This window comes from Vulpes lagopus, chromosome 6, assembly GCF_018345385.1.
Source record: "Vulpes lagopus strain Blue_001 chromosome 6, ASM1834538v1, whole genome shotgun sequence".
Lineage (NCBI taxonomy): Eukaryota > Metazoa > Chordata > Mammalia > Carnivora > Canidae > Vulpes > Vulpes lagopus.
In genome coordinates, this window is record NC_054829.1 from 30,712,153 (window position 1) to 30,735,258 (window position 23,106).

The window sequence follows — 23,106 nt, forward strand, 5'->3', positions numbered from 1 at the left end:
TCTGCTGCTGCTCTCTTGTCACCTTCTTCTGGCTCCTCTGACCCCCCACGTCTCAGCCAGGGTGTAAGCAGCATCTGTCTACTTCTCGGGTGGGCTCCCAGCCCTGCCTGCTTGCAGCCACAGCTGGGGTGGGTGGGTGGGTGGGGTTCCTCTTTGCAGCTCTTCCTCTTTCTCCCCTGCTCCTCCAAGGGTTCTCTCCTGGGCTTCATGCCTGCTGACACTGGCCTTCCCTGTGTCCTGGCTGATGATTATGCTCGGACGGGAGTGTGTGCGAGAGTATGTGCTCACATGTGCATATGTGCGTGTGCATGTAGCAGCCTGCTTTCTTCCCTCCCGGGTCTCATGCCACCTTCCACCCCCCCACCCCCCGCTCCCGGCTCCCGCCCATGCCCTCTTCTTTCCCTCTCATCCTTGTTGCAATCATTTCATGCTACTTTTGTCCACACTGAAGGACAAGGTCACTAGTGGGGGAAGTGGTGGTGCATTCTCATGTCCTGGGTCAGCAGCCTCTCCCGGAGCTGGCCCCAACCACTTCTAAGGATTCAGGCAACTGCTTAGAGCCAAGTGGGCCAGGGGTAGGGGAGGTCTCTCCCTCCCCTATGGAAGAAGGAGGATTCTCTCAGACTCATACTCTCTTGTCTTGACTGTCTCCGTGTCTGGTGCCAGTGGGGGGAAATGTGCTGAAACCCATGCCCAACGCCCTGCATCCTCTCCACTGTCTTTCCCTTGTCAAGCCGTGGACGGTGGAACTAGAAAGATGGCAGAGTGTCTTGCATGCATGCACGTGTGTACACGTGTGCAGGCGAGCGTGTGTCACAGTCCGTGGACCCATAAACAGGCATGAGGCACGCGAGTGCATGTCGTTGGTTTTCCTGGTCAGACGAAGACCCACTTCTGTTTGAAATGGTGGTTTGGGTTCTGATTCTTTCTCAGTTTTCTTTACTCCTCCCCTTCCCCTGTGTCGATTTAGAATCATCAGAAAGCAGCGGATTTTGTTTATGTAATTTGTGCTTTGAAGTTCATGGTCTGTTGGGGATGCTTGTGAGAAATAATGAGCTGGCCCTGATCAGCTCTGCGGTAGGTGTTTCTGGTTGCTTTCAGGAGTTGATGGTGATGTCTGCACCTGTCCTGTTGGCCTGTCAGTTGCTTTTTCACATCATAAATCTCCTCCTGGAGGGAACCACCATTCTGCCCTCGAGGAACGCACAGTCCACTTGGGGGAGCCCTTCCACCCAGAAGCCAGCCTTGGCTGCTATCTGATCAGCGCCTGCTCTGCCGCAGAGCTGAGCAGGGGACAAGTGCATCAGAGGGCTGCGGGGCTGCACGACACGACAGCTTTCTTGAATGAGAGGCCCTGGAGCTTGGGGGCCCAAGGGTTGAATAGGAGTCCTCTAGTGAAGGTGTGGCAAGGGTTGGGAAGGCAGTCTCAGCTTGTGTGACAGCTTCAAGGTGTGACGGTGAAGCCTGTGAGGGGAGGGTGAGTTAACAGTGGTGCCAGGGCCCTCCCGCTGCCCAGCGCGAGGCACACGAGGGAAGCCGGAGATGATGGCAGCTGGGGAGCATGCTGAGCCCCTTGGCCTGCGGGCCCCGCCGGCAGGGACCCTGGGGCTGGCTGTTGATTTAGACTCTGGGAAAGGCTGTGGGAGGAAGGAAATGGGCAATTCTAGATAGAATTTGGGAGATTTTTGACTAAAAAGGTCACAGATGACATTTTTGTGGCATTCGTGTGAATCTGTGGGTGGTGGATGGCAGAGCCATGGTGCGTCACTTGGATGCACTTTGGATGGTAGACATCACCCTAATTAACTACCTGTACCAGTGAATTTGATGTTGCTTCTTAGAACAGCAGTTTGGCTTGGGATAGCTAAGTTATTAGTATTCCAGGAATAATAGTCCATAACTTAACAAACAACTCTAACATAAAACCAGATTGTTCTGTGTTAAGCTGCATAATAATACAGTTGAATGTAAGTCATGAAAAAATAAACCAAGGGAAGGTACACACAAATGTCTAGAAGTCTTCCTTTGGCATTTAGAAGTAATCCTTTTGCCCAGTGTTATGGAATATTTTCTCAGCCTGTTCCAGTTATTTGCACTCATGTCCCTGATTTCATGCAAATCCTGTCAGCATCAGAAAAGTCTTGGGCAGTCTGGTTTTGCTTCTTGGGGTCCAAAGCACCCCATCTCCTCTTGCCAGAACAGCCTAAGGCCAGGACTTTTCTAGGGTTGTTTTCTAGGGTTGTTTCAATTTCTGTTTCTCTAAGAGATCAAGTCTTTCCTCCCCTAGAACCAATCTCTCCCTTGAGCAGTCTCTTTATGACATGGTGGTGCTGGGTACCTCTCTCCTAAATCCCCCATCATGATGGAGTTCTTGTAGCCACAGGAGAAACCATTTCTAGAAAACGAGTGGGACAATTAGGGTAGGCTTCAATCCCACGCTCAAGAGTCTCACTTGCCTTCCACCCCAGTAATTATGTCCTATAGACCTTACTTTCCTTCGTGGTCTCTGTGACCTCCTGGGCTGGGGGTGCTGGATGGCTGAACCATTCTTTGTAAAAGGACCAATGTGGAAGCAAGTGTCACGTAGTAGGCTTCTGCAGCAGGGTGGCTGCCAGCCTAGCGGAGTTAAGTAGTGAGCGAAAGAAATAGATCAAGGTCTTGAAGTTTCTACCTGTCTTCCCCATAAAATAAAATCTGGATTCCAGGAGCCTGTTTCTTTCCTAAAGGTAACTGTGGGAGCTGGGCTGTCCCTTGAGGGCAGAGGCAACCCTGATGGAGTTTGCAGACAGGCCTTTGCCTTTTTGAAAGAAAGTACTCTTGCTCCGTAATGCCTATGCTTTCTTTCCAAAGGCAGATTTCCTGGTTGTAATGATGGGTTTTCTCAGTCTCTCTGGGTGAAGCCACCTGGGTGTAGGCAGGCTGAGTTGCTGGCTTGGGAAAGAGGCAGGTCTCTGAAAAATTCCCAGGTGGCCCACTTGGGACTCCCCATCCCCCCTGCCCAGACTTCATCCAGAAGGAGCCTCTGTTGACCCTGAAACAGCCAACAGGCTCTGAGGGATGGGGGAGGCTCCTGTGGCTCACAGGACAGATCTCTTAAAATTCTTAAAATGAACACAGGCCTCATTTAGTTTACCAGTTTGACATTGACACACAAGTCAAAGTTTATGACCACTGAGCCCAGGATTTCAAGATGAATCAGGAGGATAACAAGGCCAAGGAGGGCTTTATCCATCAGACATCACAGTGGGAGCTGCTTCTTGCCTAGGATGTGGGCCATCTCTGATTCTTACCCACTTGGGTCAGCATGCTGGGGATAGCTTATCTGTGTCCGCACAGAGACCACTGGCCCCCTGTGTCCCTTGCCCCAGCCTCAGAGGAAGTGGCCCTGGTGACTTCAGGTGGATTGCTACTCCCAGCCCTCCTCGTGGGGCAGTTGGCCTGTTTCCTATGACTTTGCTCTTTCCAGAGCCCCACAAGGAAGGAATGTCCCTCCTTGTCACCTTTTGGGATTCCCTGTGGTTACCTGTTGGCTCTTAGGAGGAAGGATGATCAATCAGGAGCTCCATGTGAGAAGTGGCCATGGCATCTCCAGGGCAGTTAGGCTGGAAGGCAGATGGGTAAGGGTCTAAGGATTAGATTCCTTGCCTCCATTTCTTGAGACTGGGACTCAAAGGACCCATTCCATCGTGGAGGCCCTCTGGCCAATCCCACAGTTGGACCTGGTGGAGGCCTTACTCTGACGTCTTGCCCTGGAGGGTGCAATCTCTTGACTTTGAGCCTGAAAGGACCTTTATGCTCATTCTGTCCCCTCACACACACATCCCAGCAGTCACTCCCAGTCACACGATTCAGTGGGCGATTCAGTGGGCATGTGTCCTATTTGGAAAGTTCTGCAAAGAGAAAACATTTACATCTGAATTACTTCTTTTCAGTTCAAAGCACCTTCATTCTCAGGAAGTTCTCCCTTATGCCTAGCCTCTGTTTATCTTGCAGCAATAAGATTTTGTCTTGTTCATCGACCAGTTGTGAGGTCCCATCTTTCTATCCCTTAAGCCCTTGATATCTACAGGGTCACCCTTCTCTAGAGCCCCAGGATTCATATGTTTGTTCATCAGCATTATCTGCTCCCATCCCTAGGCTGTCTTTCTATCCCAGGACCCCAAAAAGGCTTTGAGTTCCCTTCCCCTTGGAGTTGGGTCATTATGTGAACAGATGAATTTAAAAATCACCAGAGTGGCAGGTGATATAGGACTGTCTGGCCCTTGCTGGTGTTGATTCCACAGCACCCTCCATGGCCTGAGAAGGCGATATTCCCTGGAGTTTCCAGGCCTTTGCATCTGAGTCAGTCCCCTTTCATTTCTCGTCCCCAGGACCCATGTCCAGCGTCTGCTAGCCTAGCTCTCACTCAGCACACACCTGTGCTTAGCTTTCCCGCCTGTGCTTCCTGCACATTCTGCCCGTGTTTGGTTGATCCTTAAAGTCTTGCACTTTATGCCATAGAGGGTCCCTGAATCTTCTGTGATGTTCTTTGGGCTTTGAGCTAGGAGCAGATTCTGTAGGGATCCCGAGAGGCCCCTCTGCACCTTATTCTAGACTCCCAGCTTTGAATTTCTGTATCTCCCAAGATCCTGGCAAATCCAGCCCGAGAGCATGAGCCTTGGGAATCCCAGGGCCTGCACTTTGGGTTCTAGGCTCACCTCTTCACTTGAGCTGACCATTTTGATTGTATCAGTCATCACGTTAGTGTCTTCCCAACATGCATGGTTGGCCTCAAGCTCAGATCCTTCTCCAGGGGCCCTGAGTTCAGCCACCAAGATCTCTCTTTGAGCTCACTTGATCCTTGGGACCCAGCATGGGCTGGCAGAGGCTGACAAGGAAGATGTGGATTCGAAACCTTGGAAGCTGCCTTCCTGCCACCTGGAGCTGCAGGGGTGGCAGCTCCTGCTGTCTTGGGCTGACTGTGACCACCACCCCCCCTTTCTTGTTGCCAGGCGGAGACAGCAGCCAATCGCATCTGCAAGGTGCTGGCCGTCAACCAGGAGAACGAGCAGCTCATGGAAGACTATGAGAAGCTGGCCAGCGATGTGGGTACCTCCTGGGTTCTCCTGGCCTGGCTCCAGCAAGGCTCTCCTACCCCACCCTGGGGGAAGTGGGAGCCCCCAGAACCTGTACCTCCAAACCCATCCCTGGGGTGCAGTCTGAGGCTGGGCATAGTCCTTGGTCCCAGCACAGCAAGTCCAGGGCAGCTTTGGCTCCTCTCTGGCTCTCCTAGAAGGCAGAGACAGGGCCGATCTCTGGGCCCCAGAGGGCCGAGTCTCTGGCTTTTTTTCTCACCAACCAACAGTGAGCCTGGCAAACTCATCACCTGTCTGGGTCTTGGTTTTTTTCACTTGTCAAGTAAGAACTAAGCCAAGACCTCTAAGGTGCCTTTCTAGCCTGGTACACTGTTGTTCTGTGAGTTGGTTGGGCTAGAAAAGGAGGACACCTGGTTCTGAGATGATAGGAACTGGAGATGGACCTGGGCTGGCTCAAGCTAGCTTAGCAGCTGGGCCCACCCAGGGGACAGGACACAGGGCTGGGTTTGCTGTTTTGCCACTGACTGTATTTGGGTTAAGGCTCTACTTGCTTCTTCCTTAAAAGAATTCAGTCTTCTGAACAGCTCAGCCCGGCCTCTTGGTGGATCTGCCATCCAGCATAGTAAGAACCCAGGTGCCAGGTTTAATCCCTGCTCTGCCATTCCAGCTTGTCACTTTGGCAGGTCACATAACCTCATGGTGCCTCAGTCACCCCTCTGCAACCTAGGGGAAGATCACAGCATATGACCCCCTGGGGTTCCTGTCATCATCCCAGTGAGTTAATCTGGGGGACAAGCTGACACCCTATAGGCGCTCATTTTATTTCCTGTGACCACCAACACTCCTCCTCCAGCTTCTCCACTGTCATCCCTTCATCCAGGCTGTTCCCTGCCTGTGCCCCCAGAAGCCAGCCACTTCCTTTCTGAGTCCGAGATCCTCATTCTAGAATTCTAGATGGCCAGGTGACAAGAGCCTCAGGAAACAACTGTTAACCCCCTCCCTGGTACAGACAAGGACACAGAGGCCCAGCCAGGTGGTAGAGCTGGAACCAGAGCTCGGGTCTCCTGGTCGAGCTGACTTCCTAGCAGGTCTGCGGTTCTGCCCCCAGCAGACAGAGCAGGGAGGTTGAGTTAACAACTTCCACTGACAGAGAGGAGGCTGATGGCCAGGCTGCATGAAGCCTGTGATTCTAAGAGGGAAGACCCTGGAACCTGGCCTCGCAGCCAGGGAGTGGTAGTTGGGACAGTGTGTGCTGCGGGGACAGACCTCTGCCAGCTCCCCTGGGGGGGGAAGGGCCAAAAGGCCATCAGGAGGAGAGGGGAACACCCTTGCCGCCCTCCCCTCCTCCAGCTGTTGGAGTGGATCCGCCGCACCATCCCATGGCTGGAGAACCGGGCGCCAGAGAACACCATGCATGCCATGCAGCAGAAGCTGGAGGACTTCCGGGACTACCGGCGCCTGCACAAGCCGCCCAAGGTGCAGGAGAAGTGCCAGCTGGAGATCAACTTCAACACGCTGCAGACCAAGCTGCGCCTCAGCAACAGGCCCGCCTTCATGCCCTCCGAGGGCAGGATGGTCTCGGTGAGCGCCAGGAGCCCAGGCCCCCACAGCCCTGCTGGACTGCCTCCAGCCCCTGGGCTGCTCCTGCTCAGGGCGGGGACGTGTCTTCTCCATCTGCTACACTGCTCCGGAGATCGTTTCTCCCTTCCAGATTGCCCCCCAGGCTCAAGCACCCCCCCGCCCCAACTATTCTAGGCCAGACTCACCCTGCCAGACTCCCATCTGGACCTCTAGCACCGCCTACTCCCCTACCCCTCTGAAAATCATCTTTGCAAACAAAATGCCTCTTTTTTTTTTTTTTTTAAGATTTTATTTGTTTATTCATAGTGACACAGAGAGGGAGAGAGGGAGAGACACAGAGGGAGAAGCAGGCTCCATGCGGGGAGCCCAATGTGGGACTCAATCCCAGGACCCCAGGATCACGCCCTGAGCCAAAGGCAGAGGCTCAACCACTGAACCACCCAGATGTCCCTCAAAATGCCTCTTGACATATTGAACCAAACAGGCCACAATTCAGTAGCAATTAGGATAATTTTTACTGCTGTAGAATCTTTTAAAAGCACTTTTTAAAAATGTGTTATCTTAGGCAAGTAAGGGATTTTGGAGAGTGGTAGGGTATTTCAAAGATACAAATAAGCAAGATACAGAAAATAGAAATTACTCATAATCTTAACTGCCCAATATAAACTTAAAAATGTTTTTTTACCGGATGCCTTGGGTGGCTTAGTTGTTTGGGCATCCAACTCTTAATCTCCGCTCAGGCCTTGGTCTCAGGGTTGTGAGTTCAGGCTGTGTGTTGGGCTCCATGCTGGGCATGGAGTCTACTTAAAAAAAAAGCTTTTTAGAAAAGATTCTTTTAGTCTACATAAATATAATTTTTAAGGAAATCCTAAAGCATGTTTTATTTAATAAGCTGCTTAAAAAAGCTAAAATTATATTGTGAATGGCTTTCCAAGTTGTTAAATTTAGTTTACTTACGTTGTTTCTCCTTCCTTCTTACCTTACCCTCAGACTTGGGGAGAAATGTTGTGAGCCAGAGAAACATGCAAAAGAAAATTTAAAAATTCACCAAAGTGAATGAGAAGTATGAGGTGTGGGCATATAAGGTGGGAAGGGCAGGGAATGGGCAAAGCAGGCAGACAGCGTTGGAAGGAGGCAGGATCCTGGGGGACCCTGGAGGAGAGGAAACAGGCCCTGTTGTGTATGCACTTTGGAAAATTGTAGTCTTTTTATAGATTCCAGGCTGAAACAGCAGGTCTTAGGTGGCTAGAGCCCCGCTACCCGGCGGGTGCTCTGTGAGTTAGAAGCACCCCCTACTCTGGGTGGAGGCAGCCTGTCCCTGGGGCCCCCGGGTGGCACACAGGCCAGTTCAGCCCATATCTGCCCAGCACGCGCCCTATGCTAATTGCAGGAGTGACCCTGTGGGTGGCTTCCTGTCTAAAGGGCCTTGGGTTTGTGCTTAGCAGCTGTTGCTCTCTCAGGTGCTTGGCCAGCTTGCCCAGACCAGGGTCCCTGCAGGCTCCAGGCTACTGCCCAGAGCCCGAGAGCAGATCCAGAAATGTGGGGGAGCCTGGGAGGCTCCCATGCCTGCCTGCCTTGTTCGTTAGTTGCTCTTTTCCCCTGGCTGATCCTACATCCTCTGTGATTGGTTGGAATCCTGGGCCACAGAGGGGCACACGCCCAAAGCCCTGTAGCCGGGTGGCCCATGTGGACTTGGGCCTCACTCCCTGCCCAGGAGGCTGGTGTCCAGGAGCTCAGGGAACACCAGTGTATGGCTGAGATGGGGAAGGGGCTTCTTCTAGAAGGCACAGGGCAGTTGTGGGGGGCCTCGGGGGCCAGGAGGGGCTGACCCTGTGCTTCCCATCCCTTCAGGACATCAACAATGCCTGGGGCTGTCTAGAGCAGGCTGAGAAAGGCTACGAGGAGTGGCTGCTGAATGAGATCCGGAGGCTGGAGCGGCTCGACCACCTGGCAGAGAAGTTCCGGCAGAAGGCTTCCATCCACGAGGCCTGGACGGACGGTAAGGCCAGCCCAGCCGCCCGCCGCCCCGGGGGTTCCGCTTTCGTGCTCTGCCAGCTGGACCGCCAGCCACACAGCTCCTTTCTCTCCTGCTCTTTGTTTTGCTTTGTCTCTTACTAGTTCCTTGTCATTAGACAAGTTCATTAGCCTTTTGGTCATCTCTGCTTCCTCGTCTGTAAAGTGGGGATGATCACAGAGCCAACTTGCTGGGTTTATGAGAATGGAATGAAAGAGTACATCCGAAGTGTTGAGAAGGATTCCTGGCACATGACAGTGCTATGTGTGTGTAATTCACTGTTAGTTTTTTTGTTTCTTTGTTTTAAAGATTTTATTTATTAGAGAGAGAGCACGAGCAGGGCAGGGGGCAGAGGGAGAGGGAGAAGCAGGTCCCCACTGAGCAGGGAGCCCAACGGGCTCGATCCCAGGACCCCAGGATCATGACTTGAGCGTAGGGAGACCTTAACCGATTGAGCCACCTGGGTGCCCTCTCCTTCTTTTTCTCATAAAAACTCCAGTCATTGGATTTGGGGCCCTCCCTAGTCTTATATGATCTCATTTTAACTCATTGCATCTATAAAGACCCTATTTTCAAATAAGGTCAGATTCTGAAGTTCTGGGTTGGCATGAGTTTCAAGGGGACACTGTTCAACTGGGCATACCTCCTCATAGGGTTGTTGTAGGAGTAAATATGATAAGTGCATTTCATGCTTCACTGAGTGCCCAGCACGTAGAACACACTCCGTGAATGGGAGCTCTGAGGATTTTTGCTCCACTGCCTTCCCTCTTCCTGATAGTCTTTTCCTCAGAACCCGGGCAAGGGCTGGAGTGGGATCCACACTGCTCGTCTGCTGGGGTCCTCCAGCCACTTCAGCTGGAGCCTCGGGCAGACCCTCCTGGCGGATGGATGCAATGTCTCCACACTCCCCCATTAGCCTCCGTTGTGCTCTTCAGATCCTAGGCTGGAGATAGTTAGGGACAGCTATACCCTGTGGCCACTTGGGAACAGTATGGCTTAGTAGGGGATGGAAGTGGGCTTGACTCAGCCTGAGGGGGCCGGTTCAGCTCCATGCCATGAGGACACAATGATGAGAGGTCGCTGCTACCCAGCCCATTGCACACGTATGAAATTCCGTATCTAGGTGTGCACGGTGCAGAGTGGAAGTGGAGATTGCCCCAGTTCACCCATGTGCTTCTATCATGGCCTCTCTGGGGCCAAGGCACAGCTCACAGGAAAGTGCAGAGCAGGGACTGGCCCCATTAGCCAGCAAGCCACCAGCTAGGACATGAGCATTGCTGACATGCTGGTAGTCATCGCTGGCACAGCCTCTGGGCAAAGCAATCTGGCTATGTATGCCTAACAGTGTTGTTGCCTGCTGACCCAGGAATTCTTGAGACTGTCTAAAGCATTCATCTTAAATGTGGGGAAATCACACGTCTAGAGATATTCGCTGTGAGACCCTCTCTAACAGCAGAAGCGGAGAGGCCTGAACACCCCACAGGAGGGTGGCAAGTGGTCATGCCAGTGGTGACTCAGCCTCCGGGGGAGGCACACTTGAAATCTGGAGCCAGAGCAGAGACTCTGATGATGTGCTGCTGAATGTTTGAAAAGCAGGAAACACAACTTACATATATCTTCTGGTATATCTGCTGTTTTAACACAGCAGCCGTACAAGGAAAGACTGGAAAGGAGTTGATAAATAGGCTCATCTATAACTTTTTCCTCCTAAACCTGTCATATTAATATTCTGACCTAAAGGGAAAAAAAGTAGAGAGGTGCCCAACTGGCTCTGTCAGAAGACTCTTGATCTTGGGGTTGTGAGTTTGAGCCTTGCCTTGGGCGTAGAGATGACTTAAAAATGAAATCCTTAAAAAAAAAAAGAAAGAAAAGAAAAGAGAAAAGAAAAGAAAGGAATGCCTGGGTGGCTCAGTGGTTGAGAGTCTGCCTTCCACTCAGGGCATGATCGTGGAGTTCCGGGATTGAGTCCCACATTGGGCTCCTTACATGGAGCCTGCTTCTCCCTCTGCCTGTATCTCTGCCTCTCTTTCTTTGTGTGTCTCTCATGAATAAATAAAATAAAATCTTTAAAAAAGAAAAAAAAAGAAAGTAGAGGGAAGGAAAGAAAGGCCACATTGGGTGCAGTCTTTCTGCCTCCAGAGCCTGAGCAGGGCTGAGCATCCTTGACAGGCCCAGATGTGGAGGGTGCACATGTGGGCAGAGCCAGGGCAGCCCCTGTCCTGTACCAGGTGCTTCACAAGACAGCTGGCAGACATTCATATATCAGTAGTCCCAGGAGGTTCATTCCTCATCCCATTTCCTCCTGGGAAACTGCAATCCAAGAAATTCAAGCCTTGCTCCTAAAGAGAGGGCAGTGCCCCTATCAGTCAGAGGAGGTCATGGCCACTGATGGATCAGGTGTAGAGTGCACTGGACATGCTGACCCCATCCTGAGAGTAATTAAGGGGAGCAGTCCCTGCAGGGCTGCTGGGAGCTAGCAACAGTAGCTGGAGAAACTCTAAAAGATGGGGTACCCCTGCGGTGCCTGGCTTGTTTTTTCCTGGCTATGCCACAGGGCTTAGTCCTGCATAGCCTTTGTATGTAACTACTCCCCATGGCCCTACACATGTTCCATAGAAAGTAGTAACTTCCCTGAGCCAGCCTTACAGTGGATGCTTTCTCAAACTGCAGATGATTGATTGCTGTAGGATGGACATCTGGGGACGTACCCCCAGAAATGGGGCTCCTAGCTGAAATGTGGCCAAGAACATGGGGCCTCTAGCTTCTGCTCAGCCTTGTACCCCCTCTCCAAATCCAGGCAAAGAGGCTATGCTACGGCAGAAGGATTATGAGACTGCCACTCTCTCGGAGATCAAGGCCCTGCTCAAGAAGCACGAGGCCTTTGAGAGTGACCTGGCCGCCCACCAGGACCGTGTGGAGCAGATTGCCGCCATTGCACAGGAGCTCAAGTAGGCATGGCCTGGCAAGGGTTGGGGCAGTGGTGGGAAGTGGGGTGTAGCTATGAAGAGTGAGGAGGGTGATGGGTACAGTGGACACTTGGGTGGGAAGGGCATCAATGCAGAAGATTATGAGTGTCCCCCCCAGATGGAGAGTGAGCCCGTGACCCTACTGTTGAGGGCATCCAGTCACCTGTAACTAGCACAGGACAAGAGGATGACCAGGTTTGCCCATAGCTCTTGCTAGTTCTCAGTGGCTTGCTGCCATTGGGCACTGAGGTCAAGACTGGCATCGCCTCCAGCTGAGGTGTGGCAGGGGCCCTTAGAGAGAACTGGCCCAGCAATATTCTGAAATCCAAGGAGTTAGGGGTGGGAGGGGCACCTGGAAGGTCTTAATGAAGGGAGCACGCCCAGCCTCCGTGTACCACTCACATCCCCAGACCCAGGGAGAGGAGAGTAGGCCATGCAGGTAGCCCGCCCGGGTCACCTGATTCTTCCTGTCTCTTCCCTTGTAGTGAGCTGGACTATTACGACTCACCCAGTGTCAATGCCCGGTGCCAAAAGATTTGTGACCAGTGGGACAATCTGGGAGCGCTAACCCAGAAGCGGAGGGAAGCTCTGGAGGTGAGGGCCCCTGAGGGAGATGGGAGACCTGCCTCTAGCAGCTTTGCGTGCCTGCCTCTTCCTGCTTTGTGATTCCCTTTGCTTTGGGCCAAAAGGCTCCACTGTGTTCCCTGGAACTGCTCTGGACTGACTGTTGAGGGTTCACTCTGGCGCTGCATTGGGCATTGCATTGATGGAGATGCCTTGTCTCTGGCCCTAACCATACCTCATCCCCCTGGTTTAGTATACTTTGCAGTGCAACCCCAGCCATTTGAGAATTTTCCCATTCTACAGATCAGATGGGCGTCAGGCTGGGTGATCCCAATGTGGGATGGTCCATAGACCCTATATTAAGAACCAGTGTCTCAGAGAACTTAGTCTAGTGCTTCTAGACTTAGACCCCTTGAGGCTGGCTGGGAGGACCTTGGAGTCTCTGGGGGGTGGACAGGGAGTAGTGATTTTAGATATGACTCTGCTGAATACCTCCCTGTCCACCCCTTCCCCTCAACTGTCACTCCCAGCGGACAGAGAAATTGCTGGAGACCATTGACCAGCTGTACTTGGAGTATGCCAAGCGGGCTGCACCTTTCAACAACTGGATGGAGGGGGCCATGGAAGATCTACAGGACACCTTCATCGTGCACACCATTGAGGAGATCCAGGTGTGCTGCAAACCCCACACCAGTGGAGGCCGACTTCCCCAGGCACCTGTGGAAACCTTGCCCTGCAAACCTCACTCTGGCAGGACTGTTGTGTAGGGAGAGGATAGAGGGATGGGGGGAGCATCCAAAGATTTTATACATCAAAAGAATTACATTTTATTTATTCTGATTAGGTAATATATACAGATGGTATAAAATCTAGAAGATAAAAAGGATATGCCATAAATTCTCCCTCCAACCCTAGGGCCCTCCCTAGAGGGAAGCAGTATGCCCACATAGTCTCTGCATATGCAAGCAAATATATTTACTTATTAATGCCTTCTTCCCCATATCCCTTTTTATTTTTTTTAAGATTTTATTTATTCATGAGAGACAGAGAGAGAGATAAAGAGAGAGAGAGGGAGGGAGGGAGGGAGGCAAAGACACAGGCAGAGGGAGAAGCAGGCTCCATGCAGGGACTCAATCCCGGGTCTCCAGAATCATGCCCTGGGCTGAAGGTGGCGCTAAATCACTGAGCCACTGGGGCTGCCCTCCCCATACTCCTTTTTAAGACAAAAAGCATTTTTTATTATATACTGTATTCTAACCTTTAATTCTAAACCTTTCTTTTTAACGTAATGTTTTGGATCTCATTGTATAGCAATAAACAGCTTCCTTATTCTTTTATACGGCTACAGGGGATTAGATTTAAAAGATTTTGTAAAGGAAGCCTAGGTTGTGGGAGGTTACCTGGGGAGGAAACACGGGGCACCCCTGTCCTTGACCTGACTGTGGGGTAGTGCACACTCTAGGGTAGTTGCTCCTGACTTCACCAGCCCTAACCATGAATCTGTTGCTTTGATGGCTCTGCCCTCACCTCCCCATGGCCAGCCCCACTCACCTGTTTCTCAGCCATGAGCATCCTTGGTTGATGCCTCTGGATCTCCTAGCTGGTATGGGGCCAAGCCTCAGTGGCCCTTCTGCCCACCTCTATCCTGGGACCTGTAGGTTTCCCTTAGTTCATCTTGCCCACAGGAGACACCAGTCACTGTACTTCTCTTGCCTCCAGGGACTGACCACAGCCCATGAGCAGTTCAAGGCCACCCTCCCTGATGCTGACAAGGAGCGCCTGGCCATCCTAGGTATCCACAACGAGGTGTCCAAGATTGTCCAGACCTACCACGTCAACATGGCAGGCACCAACCCCTACACAACCATCACTCCTCAGGAGATCAATGGCAAATGGGACCACGTGAGTCCAAGGGCTGGGGGGCATTGGCTGCCATTGTGAGTTTTATAAGGGCAGGGATTTTGTCCTTTTTTTGGTTGATTTTTATTGATTTTCATTGATTCTATTTTTTTCATTATCACATGGTTAGCACTCATCTGTCAAGTTAAGGAATGATGGAATTTCTGGAACAGGTCAACTTGTTGACTCCTGTTCTAGTACTGACTGGCTCCTTCCCTTCGTGGCTCCTCCATTTCCTCATCTGAAGTATGGGGCAGGTGGCTGGCCCATCCCCAATGGCCCACGATTGTTCCCACCCCAGGTGCGGCAGTTGGTGCCACGGAGGGACCAGGCCCTGACGGAGGAGCACGCTCGCCAACAGCACAATGAGAGGCTACGTAAGCAGTTTGCAGCCCAGGCCAATGTCATCGGGCCCTGGATTCAGACCAAGATGGAGGTGGGTCCCAATACTGGAGGCGGGGATGGGGCTTCCACCCCTTCCCAGCACCATCTCAGCCCATCAGGCTTGCCCTGTCTCCTCCTAGGCAGGACCCAGGGAGGAATGCCAATCCTAAGCCCACAATTGGTCTGCTGCTCTACAGAGGGTGTGTAGCCTGTAGACTAGGCCAGTGGATTGATCCCAATCTCTGGTTTGGGAGCAAAGACCCACACCCAGATGTCACTGAAGAGCCACATGAGAAAGTCCCACAGAAGGATGAGTGCCTGGGGAACTGACTAGCTTATTTATCCTTTGGCTCATTTGGCTGGTCGACCAGGTCTCCCTTCCTCCCGTGCAGAGAGCTTTGTCAAAGAGAATGATCTTTCCAGAAAGAACTGAGCTTTGGGCAAGCATGGAATTTTTTGTTGAACTGTTGGGCCGGGTATTGGGGTGCTGTAGATGAGGGAAGGGGCACTGCTTGGGTTAGAGCATGGTGTCCCTCTAAGCTCCCTGAGGGCAGAGACTATGTCCAGTTCATATTCGTGTGTCTCTCACACCCACCCCACCTGCTTAGCACATGGTGCATAGTAGGTGCTCAGGAAATATCTGCTGGGTCCAATCAAGTGCACAGAAAGGGCTTTTACAAGCAAGTTTTGTTTACATGGATGAGGTATAGACAGAAGCGGTGCTGAGAGGCCTGGCCCATGGGCCATGTAGGATTTAGGCAGGCTGAGGCAGGTACCCTAGGAGCAGGACAGCAGGTGCATGACCACGGAGGAGGCAAGTCAGGTGTTCTGAGGCTGCAAGGAAGCTGGCTCCGTGGGCAGAGAGAGAATCCCCGGGATGGGTGATAGTTGGGAACAGGCTCACACTGGGAGTTAGAATGGCAAGCAGAGGAGTGAACATTTCGGTTAGGAACTGAACATGCAGCCCCTTTCTGAGGTTGACAGGTACCCGAGAGGTGTAACAATGCCTCTATGATACCCTATATGATGCTGTTTCCACACCAAGGTGTATCCCTGCTTGTTCTCGACTAATTACCAGTGATGGGTTTCCTGGTGCTGGGATGGGAAATGAGAAGCCTCTGAGGGGCTGACCAATGACCTGGGTGCCCCAGCCTCTACCCCAGGGACAGAGTGGGGCAGTCTGACAAGAGCTTCCTTCTGGGTGAGCAGGAGATAGGGCGGATCTCCATTGAGATGCACGGGACGCTGGAGGACCAGCTCAGCCACCTGCGACAGTACGAGAAGAGCATCGTCAACTATAAGCCCAAGATCGACCAGCTCGAGGGTGACCACCAGCTCATCCAGGAGGCACTCATCTTTGACAACAAGCACACCAACTACACCATGGAGGTGGGTGGCACCCACCTTGCTTCTCCAGGAAGGGAGCTCCAGATCCCCTTCTGTTCTCTATCCCCTGGACTGGGACTTATTCATCTTCTAAGGAAAGTGGTCATAGGAGGACAAACTCTCACTTGGGAATGAGGAGCTACTCACTGCTCCTCACCCCTGGAGCTCTGGGTCTTCAGTTCCTTCTGACTCTCCCAGGGAGCCTGTCTTGAGAATGCAGATTTTCAGACTCCATCTCCAGAATTTGATTCACTAGGTCTGGGATGGGGCTGAGGAATCTAAACTTTTAACAAGCATCCTGGCAATTCAATGCAGGTGGCCTCCAAACACTGACTGAGGCACCTGCTTTCCAAGTGGTGAATTATTTGGGTCATGAAGGCTTGTGTGTGTGGCTCTAGAGTGGGATATACAGGGACTTACACAAACTTCATTCTTTAATCCTTCCGCCTACCAAACTTGGCTTACTTCCTGACCTGGCCCATGCTGTCAGTTTTGGTCTCTGCTGTCTCAGGCAGAGGCCACCGCTCTGCCCATACTTCCCCTTTCATCATCTGGGTCCTCTGTCCTGATGTGTTGTCCTTGTCCTGGTGATGCTGTCAATCTGGATGAAGTCCGGCTCTGATTGCTTAGGCCATTTCAATAGTTGGGGGAGGAATAGCCAGGAACAGCCTAGGCCCAGGCCTGGGGCCCCTGGCTGACAGGCTCCTCAATCACCACCATCCCCAGCACATCCGTGTGGGCTGGGAGCAGCTCCTTACCACCATCGCCAGGACCATCAACGAAGTGGAGAATCAGATCCTGACCCGAGATGCCAAGGGCATCAGCCAGGAGCAGATGAATGAATTTCGGGCCTCCTTCAACCACTTTGACCGGGTGAGAGCCCCCTCCCCCTACACTTGGGGCAGTCCCCGGCCCCTGCCCCAAAGCCCCGGGGGGCACTACCCAGGAGATGGGCAGCGTGCTGGGCCAGTTCCTGGGCAAGGGAGGAGGAGGCAGAGGAGGAGGGAGAGCGGGAAGTGCTATTATCCTGCTCTGACTCTTCGCACCTCACAACTGGCCTTAGGAAGCCTGTCCTGGTGTCCTGTGAATTTCCCTGCTTTTCTGGAGCAAGAACTCATGTAGTGAGGGGAGCGAGGATCTTTGGCCCCTGGCACTTGCTTTCCTGTCTGAGGAGTTGGCCCTTGGGAGCAAGGCTACCATAGCCTCAAGGGCAGGCCTGCTGTCCCCTCGCTTTGGGAACTAATGCTTGCCTTTGCCTCAGGGCAGAGGAGCAGAGCCTCCCTCCCCTACCCCCACCCCCCAGCAGCCTTTGGGAGACTCCATGGGGACATCGGTGGTGTTAGTCCTGGGATTTCATTCTAGCTCTGGGACAGGCTGGGCTTTACATGGGCTGTCCTCCCAGTGCCCTGGGGCTTCTGGGTAGCCAGAGGGGTAGGAGCATGGGGTTAGGTGCTGCCCACCACCCCTGCCTGCTTCACCGTCCTCCAGCCTCCTGGGTGGGTGAAGCCCTCTTGGAAAGCCGGGTCAGGGCATTGGGGCTGGGGTGGGCTGGGCACTTCTGGGGGAGCTTCTCACCCTCATGGCTCACCATGCTCCCTTCTGGCCTGCTTCCCGGAGCAGGGCTGTGTGTGCCAGGGAGAGGGCACCCTCTGGACCACGTCTGTGTGTCTAACCGTGTGCACTTTTATTTCCCCTCCTCCCTTGCCCTTTCCACCCTCCACCCTCTCCATCCGCATGCCTTTGTCCCTGTGTCTCCCCACACACACCACCCTCCACCCGGGGCATGGCCCACCCCCCTCCCCTCACGGCCTCCACCTCCCTGGCACCGCATGGCTCGCTGCCTGGCGCACGGCGGCCTCAGGATCACTCCGGCACGCTGGGTCCCGAGGAGTTCAAAGCCTGCCTCATCAGCTTGGGTTATGATATTGGCAACGACCCCCAGGTACTTGCCTCCTGCATGGAGCACGCTCAGGGGTGGCATCCGGGGCGAGAAATAACGCGTTTCTCCTTTTTCTTTTCTCTCTCTGTCTGGATCTCCCTGTCTCCCCTTTCCTGTGGGCCTTGGGGCTCATCCTCTCCCACTGTCCCCACTGGGCCCATGTCGGGGCCCATGTCTTCCCACTGCTTCAACCTCTGACTTCTGCCCTCGATCGTCTTTCGTGGGAACCTGCTCGGGGCCCACCTCCCTCTCTCCTCGTCACTCTCCATCCTGTGGACGGACTTCTGCATCTCCCTCCTCTCTCCTCCCTGTGGATGTGTCTCCTGTGTTTCTTCTCCCTTCCTAACCCCCCAACCATACACTTCGACTTCCCCTTCCGGCCTTCTGTGCCCTATCTTCTGGCCCTGGGCTGGCCCTTCCTCCTCCTGCCTCTGACCCTCCTGTGTCTTGGTGCCACTGCCCCCACAGAAGAAGACAGGCATGATGGACACGGATGATTTCCGCGCCTGCCTTATCTCCATGGGTTACAACATGGTAATGTAAACCCCACCCTCTGTTCTGACGAGGGCCAGCCAGCTGGCCAGAGAGGCCAAGTCCAGGCCAGGGCAGGCTGGAAGCTCTCAGGCTAGGGGCTGCTCTCCCTGGAGGGGCCTCAAGATTCTGGTCTGTGGGAAGATGACGCCCTGAAGGCGGGGCCCAGCCTCGTGGCCTGTGTGTGTCCCAGAGGTCTGGCCTTCTCACCTTGGTCTCTGCTGGCGTATTTTTTGGTACTTACTGTGGAGATGGGCTTTTTCACTGACGTGGTGGATAGCAGGGCTGGCTCCAAGGCTAACAGTAAGGACTGGTGGTTTGGACTTCCTGGGTCGGGTTTGACTCTACTTCCATCTTTTATGAAGCACAGAGATTTCTGCCTCTGCCCTGGTGGTGGCTCCAGCCCCACCTGTCACCCCTTGGCCTTCACAACCTTCTCAGTTGTCTTCCCTCAGGCAGGCCTTCTAAGCAGAGCAGAGCAGGGGCCTGAGCTGGGCAGCCAGGCAACTCCTGGGCCATAGTGCAAAATGCAGAGCTTATGGGCTGCCCAGGGCAGGGCAAGGGCACAGGCTCTAGACACAGTGAACCCAGGAGTAGGTCCTAGCCCTGCCACCCCCACCTTGGGGACTGGGATGAGGTGAGGGAAACCCTGCAGGACTGTGGTCAGGGTTAAATGAAGGAACTTGCATGGGTGCCGCACATGTGTCTGACACACAGGGAGTACAGTGTGGTAGGGAGGACACAGGCCTTGGAGCCAGACCATCCAAGTTTAAATCCCAACTCTATTGCCTACTGGCTGTGTGACCTTGAATGAGTCACCAAGCCTGTCTGGGCCTCAGGTTTATTATCTGGAAACCTAATGGAAATAATAATGACTTGCGTCATATGGTGGTGGGGAGGGTGAAATGAAATGAAACACACATGCAGCAGTTGGAAGAGCGCCTCTTGCACCAGTACGTGCTGTGTGCTGGCAGCCATGATAGCTGTGGTCAGCATTGTCACTCTGCTCCTGAGGGAACCTGTGAGTGGGGCTGGGAGGCCTGAACTAAGTCTTCATTCTTGGGTGTCTTGTCCCTGTGATGCCCTCAGGACAGCCCAGGCTAGGTCAGGGGGCTGCTGTGCTCCCCCTAACAGCCTCAGGCTACTCTGAGCCCCAGGGGCTTCAGGTCCATATGAGAGATTCCCAGCAGGCTGTGGCTGAGAGGATGACAGGCCTGGGTTGGCTCTTCTCTCCAGGGAGAGGCAGAATTTGCCCGCATCATGAGCATCGTGGATCCCAACCGCCTGGGGGTAGTGACATTCCAGGCCTTCATCGACTTTATGTCTCGGGAAACGGCCGACACAGACACAGCCGACCAAGTCATGGCCTCCTTCAAGATCCTGGCTGGGGACAAGGTGGGTCTACCATGGCGTGGGCACTGTGCAGGGGCTACTTGGATCTGGAGGGGAGGTCAGATCTTCCCCTCACTGTGGCCCCTTCCTCCCACTGGGCCTCCTTCACTGTGGCCCCTTCCTCCCACTGGGCCTCCCACGGCTGTCCACCTCTATCGATTTTTGTAATGCTTTAGGATCAGCTAAGGTGTTAGGACACAATATGAGCTTAAAGGGGACTCCAGCCAGGGTGCGGGACTCCTTCACTCATGGGATGGAGTGATGAGAGTAGAGCTGGGTAGAGGGGAGTGGGTATGTACCCTAGTGATGGAAGGGCGATCGGAGAACTCAGACTTCACCCTTACATCACTCTGGGCACCGGCGTGGAAGGATGGCGGGGAGCAGGAGGGAAGCATGTCTCTCATTTGTCGACCTGGAGCTGCAGTCAGTTCAGTTTCCCAATTTCCCAAGTTCCCCGCAAAGCCCTGCCTGGCCATGGGAAAGTGGGAACACCGGGGGAAACTGGCCAAGCGGGGGATGTCTAGAGGCCATATTTCCTTTGTGCAAAATCCATAGGGTGATCCTCATGCCATCCTTCCTTCAGACTGAAAAGATTCAGTTAATAAAAAGCAAAAGCCAGTGGGGAGCATTAATTTCTGAAATGTGTCGATCTATAAGGGAAAAAGACAACCTATGGAGGTTTCTAAAGGTCTGATTTAAGTTAAAGGACACCCTAGTAGAGCCCTAGCCCTTGGAGCGAGAATGACCCTCAGAAGCCACCTGCTTGACCTGATTCTGGGTCTCAGAGGCCCTTAGAAAGGAGCCTAGTTGCCTGACTTTTGGAGTGACCTGAGGGCAACCCCACCTTCTTGAGACTTGGGACTCTGCCAGAGTCCCACCGGTTCCTAGGGGACTCTGGCAGAGGTAGGCCATGGGGTTGGGGGCCACCCTGTGGGTCAGAGCCTCCGATTGAGCACTTCTGGAGCCTAAAACTCCCAAAATAAGCAACCCCCCAGTAGACCTGCCATGGACAAGCAGAGACTGGGACTGGGAGTGAGGCCAGGTGGGGGCAGGCCCACATCTTATAAACATGGTTGACACAGCTGTCTGCCTGGTGATGTCCCACTTGGATGCTCACCGTTTTTGCTGAAATTACACGACCTCCAGAGCGCTCGCTTGAGCTGGTGCGGGGTCCCACTATGTTTCACCAGAGTACCTGCTGGTGTTGCTTTAGTCCATGGCTACTGCAGACTAGAGTCATACATGAAATTAGAGGTGCAGTTAGCACCTGGCACTGTTAGCACTGCTCAGAAGCAGGCCAGCATATGTATGGACATGGCAAACAGAGATTTAAAATGAATGTATATTTTGTAAATACACACATGTGTAGGTGTGCGTGTGTCTGCCTCCTAAACACGTGCGTACGTGATACACCTGTGGATGTGTGTGCGCACACCCCTCTCTAACCAGAAGCAGAAGGGAGGGGACGGGGTTGGGTTGGGGTACCGCTGCCTCCAGTGACCCGATGGTGGCCGCGGCCACCCTGCGCTCTCTCCGCAGAACTACATCACCGTGGACGAGCTGCGCCGAGAGCTGCCCCCCGACCAGGCCGAGTACTGCATCGCGCGGATGGCCCCCTACTCGGGCCCCGACGCCGTGCCGGGTGCTCTGGACTACATGTCCTTCTCCACGGCGCTGTACGGCGAGAGCGACCTCTAACCTGCCCCCGGCCAGCGCCCTCATTGCCCGCTGTGCGCCCCCCGCCCTGCGCCCCCCGCTGCCCCCCTCTCCCGCCCGGGTTAGGTCTCCTCGCTCAGCCTCCAGCCGGGCACCAGCTGGGACCCCACGTGGCATTGAGCCTCCCCGCCCGCCAAGTGACAGTTTACAAAATTATTTTCTGCAAAAAAGAAAAAAAAAAAGTTATGTTAAAAAAAGTAAAAAAAAAACAAAAACAAAAACAAAAACCAAAAAAACCACATATTTTATTATAGAAAAAGTATTTTTTTCTCCACCAGACTTAAATGGAAAAGAGGAAAAATTAACTGTTTGCACCGAAACGTTTTGTTTTGTTGTAACATAGGAAAATAACCAAGCACAATGTTGTATTCCGTACTTTTTATCGATTTTTTTTTCTCTCTCTGTATCATCTGCTGTATTCATTTCTCCAATCTCATGTCCACCTTGATGTGGGGGTGGGAGGGTGGGGGTCAGGGGGGATATTGTCAGAAGGCACATTGGTGCATGTGTGTTTGCTAGCTCACTTGTCCATGAAAATATTTTATGATATTAAAGAAAATCTTTTGAAATGGCTGTTTTTTAAGGAAGAGAATTTATGTGTCTTATCTTCTCATTTTTAAGTCCAGAGGTATGGTTAGCACACACTTTTTTCCCCTTTAGTTTTAATATTACCTATTAGAAATGGTGGAGAGTGTGGATAACTTTGATATTGCTTGTCACACACCATATTAAAGCAACAGCACTCCCATGATGGCTCTTGCCTTGCTCCTTGCTTACCGTTTTCCAGAAGTGTGTGTGGGGTCAAGGATGATATGGGGCACCTGTGCCCAACCCTAAAAGGCTTTTGACCCTGGCGCATTCATCCCTCATACACCTTGCTATCTACTTTTTTTTTTAAGACTTTTAAGAAGTTATTTATTCATGAGAGAGAGAGAGAGAGAGAGGCAGAGACACAGGCAGAGGAAGAAGCAGGCTCCATGCAGGGAGCCTGACGTGGGACTCGATCCTGGGTCTCCAGGACCAGGCCTTGGGCCAAAGGCAGGTGCTAAACTGCTGAGCCCCCGGGGCTGCCCTGCTATCAGTATTTTAAACAAGAAAAGGTGATTTCCTCAGAAGGCTCCTATGAGTTGAAGATGAGGTCATGGATGTGTAAGGAAGGGACTCTAATGATAAGCCCTGCTTTTGTTTTCTCTGTCATTGGACAGCTTGGTGACATCTGTGTGCCCTCCTTCCTTTTATTTTTGCTACAGGGGAACACACTGAACTGTCTCAGTAAGAGTCCCCTCGGCCTTTGCTATTCAAAATATTCTGCAGTTGGGGTGGTTCAGCCTGGGTGGTTCAGTCAGTTAAGCGTCTACCTTCAGCTCGGGTCATGATCTCAGGGTCCTGGGATACAGCCCTGCGTCAGGCTTCCCAAATAGGGAGCTTGCTTCTCCCTCTCCCTCTGCCCCTCCCCCCACCTTGTATTCTCTCTCTCAAATAAAATCTTTTTCTTAAAAAAAGGGAAAGCCAATGCAGTAATACAGAGCTCCTAGAATCTTAGAACATTCTAGAATACTCACTTGTCCAGGGAAAGAGGCAAGAGGACTGTTCAGAAGTAAGGACATGGAGGTAGAGGTTGGCATTTGCTTTGGGAAATGACACTGGTTTTACCACTGT

General features: G+C 52.8%; 1 protein-coding gene across 3 annotated transcripts in view; it reads left to right on the forward strand.

Annotated features, from left to right (window-relative positions):
• Positions 1-22,016, forward strand: part of ACTN1 (actinin alpha 1) — a 96,005-nt gene extending 73,989 nt beyond the window's left edge. Inside the window, exons 9-22 of one of the 3 annotated variants that reach the window (XM_041758689.1) lie at positions 4,992-5,084; positions 6,426-6,656; positions 8,508-8,655; positions 11,468-11,618; positions 12,122-12,230; positions 12,731-12,871; positions 13,920-14,102; positions 14,401-14,535; positions 15,693-15,872; positions 16,596-16,742; positions 17,731-17,811; positions 18,277-18,342; positions 19,576-19,734; positions 21,271-22,016. In XM_041758689.1, coding sequence (XP_041614623.1) covers positions 4,992-5,084; positions 6,426-6,656; positions 8,508-8,655; positions 11,468-11,618; positions 12,122-12,230; positions 12,731-12,871; positions 13,920-14,102; positions 14,401-14,535; positions 15,693-15,872; positions 16,596-16,742; positions 17,731-17,811; positions 18,277-18,342; positions 19,576-19,734; positions 21,271-21,429 — 1,983 coding nt within the window. In that variant the 3' untranslated portion in view covers positions 21,430-22,016. The remainder of the gene's footprint in view (positions 1-4,991; positions 5,085-6,425; positions 6,657-8,507; positions 8,656-11,467; positions 11,619-12,121; positions 12,231-12,730; positions 12,872-13,919; positions 14,103-14,400; positions 14,536-15,692; positions 15,873-16,595; positions 16,743-17,730; positions 17,812-18,276; positions 18,343-19,575; positions 19,735-21,270) is intronic. The other 2 variants (XM_041758687.1, XM_041758688.1) reach the window with 2 other exon arrangements.
• Positions 22,017-23,106: the final 1,090 nt, after the last annotated feature.